Source organism: Geotrypetes seraphini, chromosome 11 (assembly GCF_902459505.1).
Source record: "Geotrypetes seraphini chromosome 11, aGeoSer1.1, whole genome shotgun sequence".
Classification (NCBI taxonomy): domain Eukaryota; kingdom Metazoa; phylum Chordata; class Amphibia; order Gymnophiona; family Dermophiidae; genus Geotrypetes; species Geotrypetes seraphini.
Window position 1 is genome coordinate 54560406 of NC_047094.1, and position 20140 is coordinate 54580545.

The following is a 20140-nucleotide window of genomic DNA, read 5'->3' on the forward strand; positions in this document are numbered from 1 at the left end:
TCTCCTGTTTCAGTGGAGTTCAATTGCTTTGGTACTAACTGAAGAGGGAACTGTTTCTCTACTACAAAAGGGGAGGAGTTCAGAGTTTGACACCCTTCTGCAGATTTGCAACTGATGAGAACAGCTGTGGTACAGAATCCTATGTCTTCTATCATAAAGATGATTAGCAAGGTAAGAATCTAGTCTTTCATTAGTAGATAACAGTTTTGGTTGCTGTTGTATGTAAGAAAATGATACTATTCTGATCTTCATGGTCTCTTAGTTACAGTACCCAGCGGAATTGTAGATATGACTGCTCTACATGTGGATTGTGAGCACCACTGCTGTCAGGACTCCAGTGATGAAGAAATCTTCCCTAAGGACCACTATTTGCAGGAGACATCTGACTGCAGACATCCAATCAAGCTGGGTATTTCACAGAAACACTGGTTTATGTTTAAGAAACCAAGGGAACCCTTAGCTGAACCTAGCTCTGGTTACTCTTCTGTCAGCAGTGGAAGCCCCAGCTCCTTCACAGAGAACTTTGGAAGACATCTTACTACCTCAGGACTGTCACAAGTGGGCAGTGATGGCTATGACTCACCCTTTCTCACCCATTACTTGAAATCATGTTTACAGCCTGTCCGTCCAACTGAGGGAAAAAGCCATAGGAGACAAGTGAAACGGAAAAACCTAGCTGAACACAGCAAAGCAGAAGAAATAAATTTAGGATTTCTGAGTCTTTAGCTCAGTATATTTTCTCATTTAAAAAGTTTACACAAAAACTGTTTTAAATGTAATCTCATTGGGGGAGAAGTGAATTTAGAATTCCTCCTCAAGTCATGTTTACATATGTGGAGCAGAGCTGTTTAATTGTAATGTTGGCAGTACTTTGCTGCTTAGACTTGATTTTGTGTAGACTGGTTCTATGTGCCAAGTGGATGTTTATCAGCTTAAGGGTATTTTTTTAACCCTCCTTTTAAAGAACTTAACCAGTTTGAGTATGAAACACTGTGCATGGATTCAAATTCTATAGCACATTTTTGTACAAACTAGAAATGAATTTCTGAATTTTTTTTTCCTGTAGTTCTGCGATACTGACCGTTTTTGGTATTGAGGAAGAGAGGAGATAGAGCATACGTTCATGTTCTAAAGACCTAATTTGAAGCATGAAATTATTAAGGTTGATAGTGCTTAATAAATCATATGGAAATAGGTTGGATATGAGTAAGAACTTAAAAATCTCAGTACTAGTTCAATAAAGAAACCACCACAAAAATACTCAGATATCTAGGAAGCAAAACCAAGCACATAGTGATAATTAAACCATTTAATCTAAATTCTTTCAGCATAAACTGTGGATCAAACCCATAATCATATGGGAATTCTGGATATGACTTTAAGGACCAAATATGGTGTTGCTGCATTTCACTTTGCTAAAGTATCTTTAACCTATCTTTAGCAGAATCCCTGCTATCTTCCCAGTTCCTGGATGATGGTTTCAAGATGATTTGCCTGTTAAGGCTGCAGGTGGCACCTATCCTCACCACCTACCCTCCTGCAAAAATAATGTTCAAGCTGTAATAACTGATTAAAATAGGAGGAGAAAGTAACATAATAAATAAGTAGATAAAGACCCACATGTTCCATCCATCAAGTTGGCCAGAGCTGCATCAGCCACTTTGTGCAGGCCACAGCCACCCAAGCTTAAACATTGGTTGACAAATCTCTACCATGCCAACCACATATGGGCAGCCAAACTTTGAATTATAACCATATATCATCCCAAATATTGCTGACAGTATTCAAGATGTTTTCTCCCCTGAGCTGTACAGCACCCTCTCTTGCAGCACATCACAAAGTGATATTCAACTCTGAAGTTGTTGGTTTCACCTGTCGTTTGCCATTCTTTTGCCATCTGTGGGACAAACCATAGAAGTCTGTCCAGCTTTGGACTTAGTTCTCATTAATCTTGCCTAATATAAACAACTCAACAACCATGTTGCGTTTCCATCCTCTCTTTAGGCATCCTATGCATTTTTTTAATTCACTCACCATTTTTGACTCTTAACACTTCCCCTGAAAGGGCATTCCAGGTGTCCACTACCCTCTTTCTGAAAGGGAGCAAAAGTAGAAATAAGCATAGAATCTTACAAATGTGCTAGTCCTGGTCTAACTCCCATTTGTCTCACTTATAGTAAATGGCAGTGAAATATGCTTTATGTAGGAAATGTTTGCTTTAAATAGCAGTATTCAGCTCCACAGTTAAATTCAAGGACTGAAAAGTGACATGTGTTTACATAGACTCAGCTAAGTGAAACTGTAATGTTATAATCCCTGCTGGGTGTTACAAACCTCATCAGTGTCTAAATATACATTTTTAGTTAGTTAGTTTTTAGAGCAAAAGCTGGTTGTGGTTGCAAATACCAGTGATGCAGACCTTGTGACCAATAGCACTGTTTGAATTATGAGCCATTTTATAACGCTACCTTCTATTATAGAATACTTGATGCAGTTTGGTTAAGAGATTTCAGATGCAAGTGCAGCTCTCTTGACTGGCAGCACTAATATTTGAAATCATAAGATGTTAATGTCAGGACATGTTCATGTGTGTGTTAGATAAGAAGAATTTAAGAAAATATTTTCATTCTTTTCCTGTTTGAGAATAGAATACTAAAAAAAAAGTGAATTTTTTTAGAATATAGAGGGATCACTTGTTACATTTGTAGAACAAATTTTGAAGTCTTCAGGCAAAATCTATTAGATTTGAGATACAATATGACAAATTGTTCCTAAGCATGGATCAGGGCCCCAAATTAGGTCATACTTAATAGATAAGGTCACAGAAAAAGGCCTGCCTTGGACTCTATGGGAACTTAAGCCCAGTATGAGACTTGAGTTGAATGTTCACAGGTTATCCCAGGACAAGCAGGCAGCATATTCTCCACATGTGGGTGATGTCATCCACGGAGCCCCGTCGCGGACAGCTTTTCAGCAAATTTGATTGAAGATGTTAAAGTTTGCTATTGCTGCACAACGCATGCGTGTACCTTCCCGCTCAGCTAGGGGGCGCATCTCCTCAACATGGTCCTCAGTTCTTAGTTTTTCGCGGAGCCAGAAAGCCCTGTCTCTCTTCATTGCATCAAATTTAAATGCCTTTCTTGCACCGCGGCTTCTTTTATTGTTTTATTTACGATCGGAAGTCGCTGTGCCCCGCGTCTTATTGTTTTTGTTTAAAAAAAAAAAAATTCCTCAATCGTGACTGAGGGACCCTGGTTTTTTCCTGCCTTATGTCCCGGCCTGTTACTGGGTTCAAAAAGTGCACTCAGTGTAGTCGGGTGATTTCAATTACTGACCCGCACCGTTGGTGTATACTTTGTCTCAGTGTTGATCACCCTACAGCTTCTTGCCTGCGGTGTGCCACTCTTCAACCTTGGGCTCTTTGTCGACGGCGGGCCAAGATTGCTGAGCTGTTTGCCATGGACAAGCCGGAGGATAGGACCTCGGCCCCAGTCTCGACCTCGGTCTCAAAGACCTCGGCCCCGAGTAAGTCTTCTTAAACTTCGAAGGCCTCGGCAGCTCCGGAAAAGTCCTCGACCTCGGGTAAGTCTCCTCTTCCTCAAGTTCAGCTCAGTTACCGAAGAAGCTGTCCTCGGAGTCTCTGGCCACCCAGGCGGTGAGTGTAGTCCTGCTGGCCTCTACAAGACCTCCTCCAAAGCGTGCCTCCACTTTAAGGGAATGCTCTACATCAAGGTCGCCCTCAGAGCGCATTGCTGCACCAGTCTGTCCAAACCCAAACCCTTTGGTCTCGGTGCCCATGTTTGAGGATATGCTTAAGGCTATCTTAACCTCACAGATATCCTCTGCTTTGGTTCAGCTTGCCCCGGCCTCGACCTCGCTCGTTGTTAACCAGCCTGAGCATCGCGCCGAGGGCTCTCGAAGTAAGGTGCGTCGGTCCTGCCGCTTATCCTCGAGTGACTCCTCACCTACTACCTCGAGGCGTATTTCTCCCGCCGCCCGACCTCGCTCGAAGCACCGGCCTAAGCGTACCTCTTCTTCGAAGCAGCAGTCCGCGAAAAGGTACAGGAACTCTCCCCCGAGGCGGGGTAGGTTGCCGGGTCCTCGCACTACGGGGTCCATCCAGCCATCGGACCTTGTGCTATCTGACCCTCGTCCTCGACGACCTCCCATGCCGCATCGGAAAGTCTCTTCTCTGGGCTCGCCAGGGTGGGCTCCCCGGGTCTCTGTCCCTCGGACCCCCGGTTCCTCGCCTGCCAGGCTTTCTATTCGCAAGCAGTCGTCGACTCCCCCTTGTTCTCTCAGCGGGGCTTCCTCGACGTCCATGCTTGTGGACACTGACATACCAACGCAGTATTCGAGGGAAGCTTCCCCCTTGTTCTCTGCTGCCCCGAAGTCCCACTCGAGGGGCATTCGGCGGGCAAGGCTTCCTCCTTCATGAGGTTCGTAGTGGATATGGGCAAGACCCTGTAACTGGACCTCCAATCCGATTCCAGGTATACCCGGGAATATTTGGAGCTTCCTCGCCCACCGAAGGAATCCCTTCGCCTCCCCTTGAATCTGGTTTTGCAGCAGACTTTCTTCTGGAATTTAGAGACGCCGTACACAATCCCTGCCATTCCGTCTAAGATGGAATCCTGATACAGGACGGTCCCGTGTAAGGAATTTGAGAAGGCTCAGCTCTCCGACCAATCCTTGGTTGTGGAGTCTTCCTTGAAGAAGTCTAATCCTTCCAGGGTCTATGCGCCTGTCCCGCCGGGCCGGGAAGACCGGACTATGGACAAGTTTGGCAGGCACCTATACCAAAATTTGATGATGGCAAACAGGGTTCTGAATTACAATTTCAATTTTACATCCTATCTCAAACATTGCATCAAATCCCTGCCATCTTTTCAGGATGATTTGGCTGTCCATCGCCGGGCTGAATTTCGCCAGCTTCTGGATACGCTGTCGCAGATTCGCCTTTATATGTTTCAGGCGACCTATGATGCCTTTGAACTTTCCTCCAGGGTCTCCGCTTTTGTGATGGCCATGTGCCGCCTAGCTTGGCTCCGCATCATTGACATGGACCCTAATCTGCAGGACCGTCTGGCAAATCTCCCATGTTTGGGCAATGAGCTCTTTGACGACTCCATCGAGACAGCCACCAAACGCCTCTCTGAACATGAACGCTCCTTCACCTGCTTGGTCAGACCCAAGGCGAAGCCCACTCCTCCTAAATCGTACAAGTTGCCCCCCCCCCCCCCGCCGGCGCTATCCCCAGAAGTCCATGCCGGCTTTTTTATGGCCGCCACCCAGGCGTCAGCAGCAGCAGAGGGCCCCTCAAAAGCCTCAGACCTCTGCGGCAGCTAAGCCAGTGCCGTCTTTTTGACTATCCCAGTTTGAGCAGGCCGTTCCCCTTCGTCCTCGAGCCTTCTCCTATCCCTATCGGGGGCCATCTCAGTTCCTTTTGTCACCACTGGGAAGTGATTATTTCGGACAACTGGGTCCTCTCCATCATCAGGGAGGGGTATTCCCTTCATTTCCGGACAGCACCTCTGGACCTGCCCTCAAGAGAGTGTCTTTCTAAAAGGTCTCATCTCTCCCTTCTTCTCCAGGAGGCTCATGACCTCCTTCGCCTCTGGGCGGTAGAGGAGGTCCCTTTGTGTCAGCGGGGTACTGGAGTTTACTCCCGGTACTTTCTAGTCCCCAAAAAGACCGGGGACCTGCGCCCTATCCTGCACCTCATGGTGTTAAACAAGTTCCTAGTCAGTGAGAAGTTCCGCATGCTCTCTCTTCCCACGTTGTATCCCCTGATGGACGAGGGGGACTGGTTGTGCTTGCTGGATCTGAAAGAGGCCTACACTCACATCCCGATTCATCTGGCCTCCTGCAGGTTTCTTCGTTTTCAGGTGGGAGATCTTCACCTGCAGTATCGAGTCCTCCCGTTCGGGCTCGCATCCTCCTGCGAGGGTCTTCACGAAGTGCCTCGTGGTGGTGGCGGCGGCCCTGCAGTCGCAGGGCCTGCAAGTGTTCCGTACCTCGATGACTGGCTCATCAAAGCACCGTCACGGCAGGAGGTTATTTCAGCGACCCAATAGACTATTACGTTCCTTCAACGTCTGGGCTTTGAGGTCAACTTCCCCAAGTCCCAGTTGTGTCCCTCTCAATCTCTGCAGTTCATAGGAGCGGTGCTGGACACGGTTCGCCTCCGCTCGTTCACCTGTGCCAGCGGGTCTCCCTTCAGTCCACGGTTTCGGCCAAGCAGATGATGATTCTGTTGGGACACATGTCCTCCACCGTTCATGTGACTCCTTTTGCCAGACTTCACCTTCGAGTGCCTCAGTGGACCCTGGCATACCAGTGGAGACAGGACTGGAATCCTACTTCTCAACACATCGCGGTGACTCCCTCTTTGAAGCAATCGCTCCGCTGGTGGATGTTCTCTTCCAATCTTTCCAGAGGTTTTCTCTTTCGCATGCCCCCGCCGCAGAAGGTCCTCACGACGGACTCCTCCACGTATGCCTGGGGGCTCACCTCAACGGCCTCCGGACTCAGGGTCTTTGCTCGAGCGCCGACCATCGCTGACACATCAACCTGCTGGAGCTTCGGGCCATTTGCAATGCTTTGGTAGCCTTTTGGCATTTGCTTCGGGATCGTGTGGTTCTGGTACGGACGGACAACCAGGTGGCGATGTATTATGTGAACAAGCAGGGGGGTAAGGGTTCCCTGTCTCTTTGTCGGGAAGCTCTTTGGCTCTGGGAGTGGGCGATACGCCACAACATCTTCCTTCGAGCGGTCTACATCCAGGGCGAGCAAAACTGCCTGGCGAACAGGTTAAGCCGCCTTCTCCAGCCACATGAATGGTCACTCCATGCCTCCACTCTGCGTCAGGTGTTTGCTCGATGGGGGACGCCGCAGATAGATCTGTTCGCCTCGCCAATCAACCACAAATTGCCTCGCTTCTGCTCCAGGATTTACTCCCCAGATCGTCTCGAGGTGGATGCTTTCCTTCTGGATTGGACGGGCCAGTTCCTCTACGCATTCCCTCCATTTCCTCTGATTCTGAAGACTCTTGTACAGCTCAAATCGGCCCATGCCACCATGATCTTGATAGCCCTCGGTGGCCTAGGCAGCCGTGGTTCTCACTTCTCCTCCAACTCAGTGTCAGGGATCCTCTGCTTCTGCCTGTATTTCCTTCTCTGCTGTCTCAGAGTCAGGGTTCGCTGCTGCATCCCAATCTGCAGTCTCTACACCTAACAGCTTGGCTCCTTTCCATCTGACTCCCTCCTTCGGTTTTTCTCAGTCGGTGAAGGATGTTCTCGAGGCCTCTCAGAAGAGTTCCACTAGACTAGGTTTGCGGCGTGGTGTGCTACGCATCGCATGGAGCCACTGTTTGCCTCCTTGTCCTCCGTGCTGGATTATCTTCTCCACTTGTCTCAGTCTGGTCTCAAATCAACATCTATTCGAGTCCACCTCAGTGCGATTGCTGCCTTTAATCAGCCGATTGATGGGAAATCACTCTCAGTCCATCCGGTGGTTTCCCGTTTTATGAAGGGCCTCTTCAATGTCCATCCTCCACTCAAGCCTCCCCCGGTAGTTTGGGATCTTAATGTGGTTCTGGCTCAATTGATGAAACCTCCATTTGAACCCATTGATACGGCTCATCTGAAGTACCTCACTTGGAAGGTGGTGTTCCTGATTGCCCTCATGTCTGCTCACAGAGTCAGTGAACTGCAAGCTCTGGTTGCGGACTCGCCTTTTACTGTTTTCCATCATGACAAGGTGGTTCTTCGTACTCATCCTAAGTTTTTGCCTAAGGTGGTTTTGGATTTCCTCCTCAACCAGTCCATTGTTCTTCTGGTGTTTTTTCCTAAGCCCCATTCTTATCCTGGTGAGGTGGCGCTTCACTCTCTTGACTGTAAGAGGGCGTTGGCTTTTTACCTAAAATGCACCCGGTCTCATCATGAAGACGGCTCCTCAACTCTTCATATCTTTTGATCCTAATCGGTTGGGGCGTCCTGTTTCCAAGTGCACCTTGTCCAACTGGGTAGCTGCTTGTATTTCCTTCTACTATGCTCAGGCTGGTCTCCCGCTGCAGGGTCGGGTCACAGGGCATAAAGTCCGAGTGATGGCGGCATCTGTCGCTTTCCTCAGGTCCACACCTATAGAGGAGATCTGCAAGACCGCCACTTGGTCATCGGTTCATAAATTCACCTCTCACTACTGTCTGGATACTTTTTCCAGTCGTGATGACCAGTTCGGCCAGTCGGTTTTACGTAATCTCCTAAATTGCCAACTATCCCTCCATCCCATCCTGGTTAGCTTGGAGGTCACCCATATGTGGAGAATATGCTGCCTGCTTGTCCTGGGATAAAGCACATTTACTTACCGTAACAGGTGTTATCCAGGGACAGCAGGCAGATATTCTCACAACCCTCCCACCTCCCCGGGTTGGCTTCTTTGCTAGCTATCTGAACTGAGGACCACGTTGAGGAGACGCACCCCCTAGCTGAGCGGGAAGGCACACGCATGCGCGGTGCAGCAATAGCAAACTTTAAGATCTTCAATCAAGTTTGCTTGAAAAGCTGTCCATGACGGGGCTCCGTGTATGACGTCACCCCATGTAGAGAATATCTGCCTGCAGTCCCTGGATAACACCTGTTACGGTAAGTAACTGTGCTTTTCTCCCTCTCCTGTGTGGGCTTCCTGTTAAGACTGGAAATCCAGGCAGAGCACTGGGTCTGAGAGCACAAACACAGAGGACCTTGTACTGACAGTCACCACTACTATTTCTGCCTTTGTGCTTTGGGCGAGTAGGGGTAGGGAGAAAAATTCTCTCCATCATTTGAGATCATGTGAGCTTTAAGTGTCAAGGTGTCCTACTGGAAACGTTTGTGAAGTCATCAGGGGACACCTTGCCATTCAGGTTTCCAGGATAGCTACAGTGAATATGCACGAGATAAAGATGCATTTATGCAGACCTATCTAATGCCATATCCATTATGGGTATCCTGAAAACCTAATTAATAAAAATATATTAAAAAAAAAAAAAAAATTGTGTCCAAAGGATTGGGTTGAGATCCCCTGCTTTAGATAGATTACTTTTAAGACTGTATACAGTATAAACTACCCATTTTCCACAAATTGGTTCTGCAAGCCCTTTTTTTGTTTCAGGCCTGGGTGCTACTATGACCTCTAATTTCTTCCCTCTCTGAGACATTTGTTCCTACTTAACCTTTTCTAGTTCTTATCCTCCCCTCCATTATACAGCCAATGTTGCCTCAGCCCTATCACTTAAGATTTTGTGTTAGTCACTCCCTTTGATTCTGGTGAAAGGGAGAAAGTAGACAAGCAAGTTGCTGTTTGGCAGTATGGAAGGGAGTAGGTCTTCAGCCTTGTAGTTCACCAAGAGCAACAGAAGCTAGCATGCTTTTGGTTCTTTGAGGGTCTCAGATGAACAAAGAACTTGGTATTTCTTTGGGTATATATGCTGCTTTCAGAAATTTGGTGCCTTTAAACATAGACTTGCATATGTGACACAAGCTGAAGTCTGAAACTTATTAAAGTGCCTTATTTTATATCAGTAGCTAAAGCTGCTGTGAGATTTTGTGAAGTGCATTTTATACATTTTATATATTATAAGTGTCTGGTCGAAATGTTCAATAGTTTTGAGTGCCTTGAAGGTGTATGACATTTGTCAATATAGCAACAGCATGAACTCACACAGGTTACCCTTTTCCCCTCCTTACTCATTTCCTAATAACAAGCATTTGAGTTTTTTAATCCAATGTACTTGACTCTTGCCAACTTCACTTATTCTTCCTGATTCTTTTCTTGGGTGTGTTAAAAGCTACATGTATTCAGGGTTGAGGTCTGGGTCTAGAGCATGGATAGATTAATCCTCTTTATAATCTGCCTCATCTTATTTAAATTTGCCAAATTTAATTTTTTAGCCCCTTTTAAATTCATCCAGGGTCCTATTAATTTCCCTTATATATTTACCATTATTTTTAAATTCAGTTGGTAGAGCCTTCTTTTGCTCTATCTCATTTTATTTTCACTTTTTTTAGTGTCTTAGTAAAATCATTTGATCCAGAGAGCATTTATTTAAACTTGCATTCTGTATAGAAAATAAGTTATCCATAGATTTTTTTAAAATATGGAAAAATTTATAAAGCAGCAAGAAATCGAAAGGCTCAAAGTTGGTCTTTATTAAAATCCAAACAAGAGTGGTCCCTGGTATTTATATATCCAGAATTCAAAATCAGTTATCACACAGAGCTCAGCATGCTTCAGCGACACAGTGCCTGCATCAAGGCAGCAATAAACAATTGAATGAGTCTGATATTTATATATCCATTAAGTCTGCACAAATATTCAGATTCAATTGTGCCGCAAATTGACCAAATAGTGATTTAAATTTTAATATAAATAATCTGGGGTTCTGTGCTAAATCCTACTGAAATACACTTGATTTCTGATGTACTTCATCACTGCCCATTTATTTAGTATACACTTGATCTCTGCCTATTATTTAGTATTCGGCAAAATAATTATTTGAGGAAATAGAGAAAGCTAGTCATTTAAAATGTTATCATGGCTTGATTTATTCACATCCAAATAAAGGTAAACCACACTTCCAATGTTTTGGACACTGGGACACATAGCATATATTTATTGAACAGAGAAGTTCCTAAGGACAAGTATTTCAGTTTTTTGCTCTACATTGCTTGGATTAAGCCAAGGGTAGGGAACTCCGGTCCTCGAGAGCCGTATTCCAGTTGGGTTTTCAGGATTTCCCCAATGAATATGCAGGAGTTCTGCTTTCAATGCATATTCATTGGGGAAATCCTGAAAACCCGACTGGAATACAGATCTCGAGGACCGGAGTTCCCTACCTCTGGATTAAGCAATGAACTTTTAAGGAGGGGGGGCTGGATACCATTATTAGTGTACTTGATCATGCATGCATGTGAGATATATATGGAGTGTATAACAAACATGGAACAATGAATATGCTATGATGGTTCCAACAGTTTGTCACAGTAATTACTGGTGGTCCTTTGACAATCTAAGCACATCTGACACATCAGTTTTCTTATTTTTATAGTTTATATTTGTATTTATTCATTGCTTTTATTTCTGTGTACATAGTGTAAGATTTATTGCATTTCTTAAACGACCATTACAACCCACCATCTAGCTGTTTATGAAGATTTGTATTCAGCTAAATAGTAAAATATGCTATTTAGTACAGCTCTATTTATCCATCTTTTAAACTGTACCATTTCACATAGAATACAAAGAGCCTTTTACAGCACTGTAAATTGGCTTTTCCAGCTTTTAAAAAGTGGATATATAAATATCACTCAGTCAATTGTTTGCCCCTGACACAAGCGATGTGTTGCCAAAACATGATGTGTTCTGTGTGGTGATTGATTTTGAAGCCTGGGTATACCTGGTACCACTTTTATTTGGATTTTAATAAAGATCAATTTTGTGCCTCTAGGTTCCTTGCTGCTTTTTTTATTTTTTTGCATTAGATTTGCAGTTGGTGTGTTGCCTCTCTTCTCCATCTGTTCTTTTAAAATATGTAAACTTCTTGGTAGTCATTGTACATGACACACAATTTCAGCAGCTCTGCAAAGACTGAAACCTAGTGATTGTGCAAAAGTTAATAGTTGGGCTAGAAACAGATTAAGTAAGATCAGTGACAGTATTGATCCCTATTGGTGTATGGTTTTGATGCAGAGTTGTTGAGAATTACCTGATAGGAATGTTCTGAAAAGTATGAACTAAACCATTTTAGGGCTGTTCCTGAAATCCTTGTTTGAAGTCTTTCAATAGTAAAGAATGGTCAATAGTATCAAATGCTGCTACTGTTAAATCTAAGGAGATTAGAAGAACGGATTTTCTATGATCTAGGAAGTATCTGATCGAAGTAGTGAGACAATAATGAGAGTTCAGTGGAATGATGTCTTGACACCTGTTTTGCAGTCTTCTGAGGAGAGAGAGTTAATTGGACACAACATACGATTATAATGGAGGTGATAGGTGAATTCTGAGTCACACATATGTATGGGCCCAGCATCCATGACAACCGGTCCTGACAAACCCTCCTTTACCCGAAACAGCAGAACCAGTCTTGACAACCCCCTCCCTTAACCTGAAACAGCAGAGCTGGTCCTGACCTCCCCCCCCTCATCTACCCAAAGCAGCAGTCAGCAGAGGAAGCTCGACTTCAAGGGACGATGGGACAGACAGGTGGGGGTCACTCCAGAGGAATGCTTAAAAGATGGATTCTCGAAGGAGGGAGGGTTCTTGAGTGGGCAGAATTGTTGGGCCGTCTGCTCTTTTCTACCATCATACTCTGTTTCTATGTAAGCACCGTAAACAGGCTGCTTCTGGCAGGGCCTTTCCTCTGCCACATCAGAAGTGATGCAGCAGAGGAAAGGCCCTGCTGGGGCTGGCCATTTCTGCTCTCGGGCTGCTACTACTGCTTCAAGGAGGGGAGAGGTTCTCAGGCCCTCAGCTCTGTTGCTTCAGGTAAGGGGAAGGGGTTGTCAGGATTGGTTGCCTGGTAAGGAGGAAGATTTGTGGCTGCCACTGATGCTTTGGGGGCTGAAGGGAGAGAAGGGTTTGTTGGGTCAGGAGCATGACTTTAGATGTTTGAGGAACCTGGGAGACCTTTTTTTTCCCCAGCAATTTTTTTTTTTTTTTTTGCTGGTTGGTTGAAGGTACTAGTTAGTTGAATACTGGTTAACTGGGAGTCTACTGTATTTGGAGTCATAACCTAGCTGTAATTATGGGATCATAGAAAAACAAAAGAGACCTATGGTACTCAAGACCAGACACATATGTGTTTTGGCCATAAGGCCTGCCTCAGTGGTCTTATCCACAGCACTAGTTCAAATTACTCTTATAGTGAAACAATCAAAATCTCTTAATCAGCTGTGTGCGAGAACAATGCCATGTCTCCACTGAAATGAAAGTGGAGACATGGCATTGTTCTCACACACAGCTATTTAAATTACAGCATAAACGGATGGTGATTAAGAGAAAAGGGTGAACAGAATGCTAGGAATGATAAAGAAGGAGATCACAAACAGATCAGAGAAGGTTATCATGCCGTTGTACCGGGCCATGGTGCACCCCCACCTGGAGTATTGCGTCCAGCAATGGTCGCCGTACATGAAGAAACTACTCGAAAGGGTCCAGAGAAGAGCGACTAAGATAGTTAAGGGGCTGGAGGAGGAGTTGTACAACAAAAGATTAGAAAAACTGGGCCTCTTCTCCCTCGAACAGAGGAGATTGAGAGGGGACATGATCGAAACATTCAAGGTACTGAAGGGAATAGACTTAGTAGATAAGATATGGAGAACGAGAGGGCACTCTCTAAAATTGAAAGGGGATAGATTCTGTACAAACAGTAGAAAGTTCTTCACCCAGAGAGTGATAGAGAACTAGATTGCTCTTCTGGAGTTTGTCATAGGGGAAAACACTCTCCAGAGATTCAAGACAAAGTTAGACAAGTTCCTCCAGAACCTACGCAGGTAGGGCTAGTCTCAGGGCGCTGGTCTTTGACCTAAGAGCCACTGCGTGAGTGGACTGCTGGGCACGATGGACCACTGGTCTGACCCAGCAGCAGCAATTCTTATGTTCATTATAAGAGTAATTGAAAACAGTGCTCTGTATTGAGGATAAGACGCTTGAGGCAGGCCTAACAGCCGAAACACATACATGTTGGGTCCTGAGTGAATTCATTGCTCACTTCTTGTTTTTCTTTGTTCAACCTTGAGGAGGTAGAATCTCCTGTTCGGGTGAATCATGGGATCATAGCCATAAAAAGATAGGGGAGCACAGTCATACAGGTATATAATCAGCATCTGCCAACAGGATACAATGAGGGAGGGACCAAAATATGACTGAAAATTAAAGCAAGAAAGAGGGACGGTACCTCCTTAAACAATATAAAAGACAAGTGGCATTAATAATAAAAAACAATTGAAAACATTTTACAAGTGAAACAAAACGTCTTCCACTTGTGATTTAAAAATAAAAGTAAAACCACCAATATTTAGATAACATTGATAAAAGTGCTGAAAATTGAGTCTTTTTAAAAATGTGGATTTTTAAATGTATCTCTTTTACTAATCACCTTTCTTTACTTCAAGCACTAATTTCAACACAAGGCTGATGTGGTTAAGTGAACAGTCAGACCCGCAGCTGAGGTCCGGTGATTTTTAAATGTATCCATCAATTTGTAAACCACTCTGCTGCTAGAAGGGCAGTATTTCAAAGGACCAAGTCAAGACTAAAGAAAAAAAACTCTAAAAAACTGTTTTAAAAGTGAAGCCAAAAGTGCCATTGATCAAAATACAAGCTGAGAAAGCTTTAAAAAGCTTGATTCTAACTTTTTAAAAATGCTGCTAAAAGGCTCCAATCAATAAATTACTTATTAATGTGTCATCTTATAAAACACCAAATTCATGCTAAAATGTCAGTATAAATCCCCACATGGTCAAAATTCTAAAACAGGTCCAAAATACTTGGCACTTTAACAATGGGTGTTTTGGTTTTAAGAAGAGGGTTTAAGCCAGGGATCTCAAAGTCCCTCCTTGAGGGCCGCAATCCAGTTGGGTTTTCAGGATTTCCCCAATGAATAGGCATTGAAAGCAGTGCATGCACATAGATCTTATGCATATTCATTGGGGAAATCCTGAAAACCCGACTGGATTGCGGCCCTCAAGGAGGGACTTTGAGACCCCTGGTTTAAGTAAGCATTTATGGCTTGTTTAGAGTTTTGATCCCCACATGGGGTCATAATGTTTTTGCACAAATTTGAGCCATCTTCCATTAATTCATTCTTCTTTTCAGAATAAGTTCTCAATACTAATAAGCTAACAGTAGTGTTGGATTCACTAGTAATTCATTTTTTTCTCTTATATATAACATATAATGCTATTACTATAAGGGAGTTCAAAGCTCCTGGTGGTGTTCTTCATTATTCCCATTATAGCATTATTAATCTACACTTATTACTTTTGTTGTCAATTAATTCTTCTGTTTTTTTTAAATTTTATAATCAATAAGTTAGTAAATTAGCTTTTTAGCAGATTATTCCATATTAAAAAAGATAGTCAATGGCATGGTTGGTTGTTGTAAATACTGTGTATTCCCATATGGAGGACCTAGGCTTGTTTCCTGGATCAGGACTCTATTCCCTGGGCCAGTTGAAACAGGGGAGTTCAATCATGCAACACCAACATCTAGGCCCCGATTCTGTAAATTGCACCTAACTTTAGGTGTGTTTTAGGCGTCCTTGTGGCGCAAGTGCCAATCAGCATTACTTAGGCACTACATAGGCATCGTATAGATGTCTCTAATACACTAAGCTTATCTTAGGCATGTATTAGGCATGCGTTCCCAAAAACCCCAGATAGATGTCCCTATGATGTTATATATAAAAAGGTGTTTTTTACTGATTTGTTATCATTTCAGGACTGTAAGCTTTAACATAATTAACCCAAAGTATACCATCATTAAAAGGATAATAAAAACACAGTATACCAAGTTTAAAAGGATATTTACAATATATTAGTTTCAGTGGGAGTTGATCTGGGAACATCAACATGGAAAGGGGGAAGCTTCACTCCTGTGGTACACAGAAACTTGTATAGCAATGGTATCATTAGCTCCTATAAGAAGTGTAAAGCATAGGACTTTGAGCTCCTTATAGGCTTCAGATAGATGTGGTTTAAGCTCCAGAAAGGCTTTATCAGGATACATGCTATTTAGGTCATCCAATCAGCTTTCTCTGGGCATCCCACAGACGTTATTTGAGAGAAGTTTTTAGAAGCGATTCCTTGCTCTAAATAACACTCTCTGTCATGAAACATTGCTACAATCAGCTCATTCTTCAAAGCATACAGAAAGCCCATAACTTCAATTGGCCAAGCTTAAAAACAAAACAGAACAGACCTGAAAGTGGCTTCTAGTTCATTGCAAATGAAGGTATGCAGCTACACAATGATGACCTCATTGTGACATCATCAAAGTGCACCTGCAAAGTAGAATGCCACAAGTAAAAGATGGGCCAGGAGTTGAACTCACAACTTCTGGAAGATCAGTACAGTGCTTTTACTCATTGAGCTACAGCACCTTTCACTCCAGTTTGTCAGACTCCCCTGTCATATAACTTAGTGAGCTGCTAAGGTAAAATCTGCTTAGCTATCATCTCACAGTTAGCTGAGACAAGACTGGTAGCTCAATGGATTAAAGCACTGCTTTCATTGTCCCAAAAGCCAGAATCTCAAGTCGGGTTCAATAACTGTGACATGGATTAAAATACTGCTGTTTTTATCAAATGCAAACTCAACTTTTGGAATAGATTGTTTCTAGTATTGCTAATGTGCTGTTTGAGATGAAAATTAGATGTGATTGGACTGTAGCTTGTCACTTTTATTAAAATGAGTATTTTGTCAGCTGAAAGACATGAGGGAGTCAAGACTCACACTCCAACCTTCATTCTAACCACTGTGCTACAGAATCAGCCATAAAATCATAGCAATTCTAATTGGATTATACTGTGCTGTTTAGGCGTCCTTTGGGCAGTAGTATTGGCATGCTTGCGGTTCGAACAGAGCACCCGAAGCATGCCAAATGGGCTGTAATTCAGCATATCTCAAGCTGTCAGGGTATGAAACTGACTGAAAGAAGCCACCAAGTTAAGGCACCTGGTTCATCCTCTCCACTTCTCATCTAATCTTATGTTCTCAAATATGCTGGTTGCAGGCTGTGTGGCAGGAGTCATGTCAGCTACCCTAAATGCATCGCAGCCCATCAGTTCCTATGGGCAGCATCACTATCTTGGCTTTGTAAAAGGGGCTCAAAATAACTATTGCCAAGGGGCTATGACTTGGGACTAATTTAGTTTGGTAAAAAAATTTAATTCTAGTTCTGTCAACACTTAATTTTAGTTTTTATTCAATTCTTTCCCCAAAAATTAGTTCTTATTTAGTTGATAAACTCATGACTAATTTGTTCTTGCCTTTTTTTTTTATTGTGAGCAAAACATACACAATTACAAGCATATCAAGAACAGTCTTCAGAATATCACATGTACATAAAACTTTCCCCCTTTTAAGAAGCTGTTCTGGGGTTGGTTTGTTTTTTTGTTGGCCACAGCAGTAAAAGCTCAACTGCTCATAGGAATTCTATGAGCATCGGAGCTTTTACTACCATGGCCGGCAATAAAAAAAACAAACCCTAACGCAGCTTCATAAAAGGGGTGGAGGGTGTTAGTGCTTTTCTCAGTGTGAAGCAAACCAATAGTATAGACCTACAATGTTCATTATAACTGAGTTTAGCATTTAGGGTGCCTTTTACAGTAAATGTGATGCAGACCATTCAACTCCTTTGGGTTATAATCACATTTGCTGTGCTACTATGCTTTGTAAAAGGGGCCCTTAGTTTCCAAAGTACTCTTTCCCGGAAACCTTAAAACCTATACATCCAATCTTTAATACACTATTAACAAATAGCACATGGTATAATGCTTTTTAGTAAGAAACCAAACAGCATAAATAAGCAAGAGAATATCAATGTCCACTATAACTTTGAATTTAGCTTTAGAAATACTCTCATTTGTAAGCTACTTGCAAGTCTTTGTTCAGCAGTCTTTTTTTTTTATATATAATTATAATTTTCAAATGACAAATACTATATTTTTGTATCAAGAAACCAATCCAGTCCACATTTTTGGGAGAAATTAGGCTACAAACTAAAGGAAAGAATTGCAATCAAAGATCAACATAGAATTGTCGAATACCCTTACCCTGGCACCAGTCGTCATTCCACACAAAGAAAAAAATCCTTTCTACATAGTCTTGTGATACTGGTGCTGACTGATGATCAGGAGCCACAGGAAGTAATGTCATAGACTGTACTTGTACCAAAGTTGAAAAGCATTCTGCAGTATTTTACTCCTGGTGCAATTCTACACAACTTTGCAGTACAGAATTTGCACAGAATCCTGTGCAAACCTTCCGTTCTGCCCATCCCTTCCTTTTCTCCCTCAGATCAGACATACCTGCAGGCCTCCTAAGGAAGCAGCAGTGGTAGCAGAGGCAGCACTGTAAACCTGCTATTTGCGGCTGGCCCTGTCAGGGCCTTCTTCTGCATCACTTCCTGTAGATAGATAATGTGGCAAATGGAAGGCCCCAGCAGGATCAGCTACAAGCAGCCTGTTCTAGATGCCTGCTGCTCTAGGAGGCCTGCAGGTATGTTTGATCTCATGGGAAGGGTCGTTCAGAGGGAGAGAGGTCAGACCCGGGGAGGGAACATGGATGCTAGACCACAATTTGAGGTAGAGGGAGGGAGAAAGGAATACGGATGCTAGGTCTGTTGGGGGGGGGAGAAGGAGGGGACATGTATCCTGGACTGCAAGTAGGGGGGAGGACATGAATAATAGACCTGCAGCAGGAAAGGGAAGGAGACATAGATGTTGCACTGCAAGTGGGGAGAGGAGGGGATATGGATGCTAAGCCTGGGGGGGAAGAGGTCAGGGGACATGGATGCTGGACCCATAAGTAGAGGGGGAATCTAATCTATTTGTGCATTGCTCATACCTATACAGGCTCAAGGTGACTAAAGAGGTGAGACAAAGAGGAAGTGGATAGGTAAGAAGGAGAGGAAGGGAAAGGGAGAGAAGAGAGGGTAAAGGAGATTAAGTATCAAACAGATGGGTTTTTAGTTTTCTTCGGAAGATGATGTGGCAAGGTTCAGTTCTGGTCTTTTCTGTAAAGCCATTCGAAGTTTTGACTCCTAAGAAGGGGTGAAAAGGAAACCCATGCCAGAAAGGAGGTTGAGAATGAAGAGATACTTGAACATAGAGAGGGGGAGAGAGATGCCAGACCATGGGGAGTAGGGAAGGGATTCAGGGTGAAAGTGAGAGAGGTGAGGGGGCATGGATTCTGGACCCACAAGTGGAGGTAGGGGGATGGTAGAGAGAGTGACCAAGATCCAAAAGGAAATGGGAAGAGCGGAAGAGATTCTTAGCCAGTGGAGAGATGCCAGACCATGGGAGGCCAAGAAGGGGATTTGGTGTGCAAGTAAAAGAAGGGTGGGATTTAGAGGGAGTCAGAACTGCAGTTGGAGTGAGAGGAAACTGAGGAGGTTGGAACTTGAGAAAGGAATTTCAGGCCTCGGGATAGGAAAATTCTATAAAAAATATTACAAATAAACTTTGCAGAATTTAAAAAAAATTTGTGCAGAATTCCACCAGAAGTAATTATTTGTAGAAGTCTAACTTGCATAGTGTACTTGTTTGCAATTCAATGGTTTCTTAAATTAGAGCAGGACTTCATATTTCTGTCACGTTCAGCTTCTCAGCAATATAAGTACAGTTTTCCAGGCATATCAGGGTGCTGCTGGGGTGTTGACATTTGAATTCTGTCTTGTATCAGGTGGTTCACTTTCTGTGAAGACTTTATTGCAGATTTTTCATGTGCTGTCTAATCATGAATTGTTTGGCAGCTGCAAGTAGAAAAGTCATTTTTGGAAGTAGCAGAACAGTCACCACTAAAGGATCGAGGGGGCATGCCGCAGCTGACAAATATTGTCATTGTTAGTGAAAGCACTGCCGCATATTAAAATAGAGGAAAATCAGTTGTTGAATTCTTGTAAAACATTTCTCCTTCACACTCCTTGGTATATTTGACTTTTCTGTATTACCTTTCAAATTTAGTAGAGAAGGAATAATCGAAGGCAGGAATCATGAATCTCTTTGTAATGTCTGTTCAGCAAATGGTTGCAACAAACTGCAAAGTTTCTCCAGCTTTGTCCATTCAGACTAGCATGGACTCAATATTCAATCCAGAAAGCACCTCAAATCTCTCTCCAGCTCAAGACATCTTGACATGTTATAGGTGCTGTTCTACCATTTAGGAGAGTCATTTACAATTCCTTTACCACACTTATGGCGTCTCAGGAAGCCACTGCTTCCCCTGGCATCGGTAGAATGGAATGAAACATAGAAAATGATGGCAGAAAAGGGCCACGGCCCATCTAGTCTGCCCACACTAATGACCCACCCCCTAACTTCCTTTAAGAAGAGATCTCACATGCCAATCCCATCTTTTCTTAAAATCTGGCACACTGC

The 20140-nt window shown here is 43.5% G+C and overlaps 1 protein-coding gene across 2 annotated transcripts in view; it reads left to right on the top strand.

The window, feature by feature from the left end:
* Positions 1-1065, top strand: part of CCNF (cyclin F) — a 218704-nt gene extending 217639 nt beyond the window's left edge. The window contains exon 17 of one of the 2 annotated variants that reach the window (XM_033914689.1): positions 263-1065. In XM_033914689.1, coding sequence (XP_033770580.1) covers positions 263-726 — 464 coding nt within the window. In that variant the 3' untranslated portion in view covers positions 727-1065. The remainder of the gene's footprint in view (positions 1-262) is intronic. The other variant, XM_033914691.1, reaches the window with a different exon arrangement.
* Positions 1066-20140: the final 19075 nt, after the last annotated feature.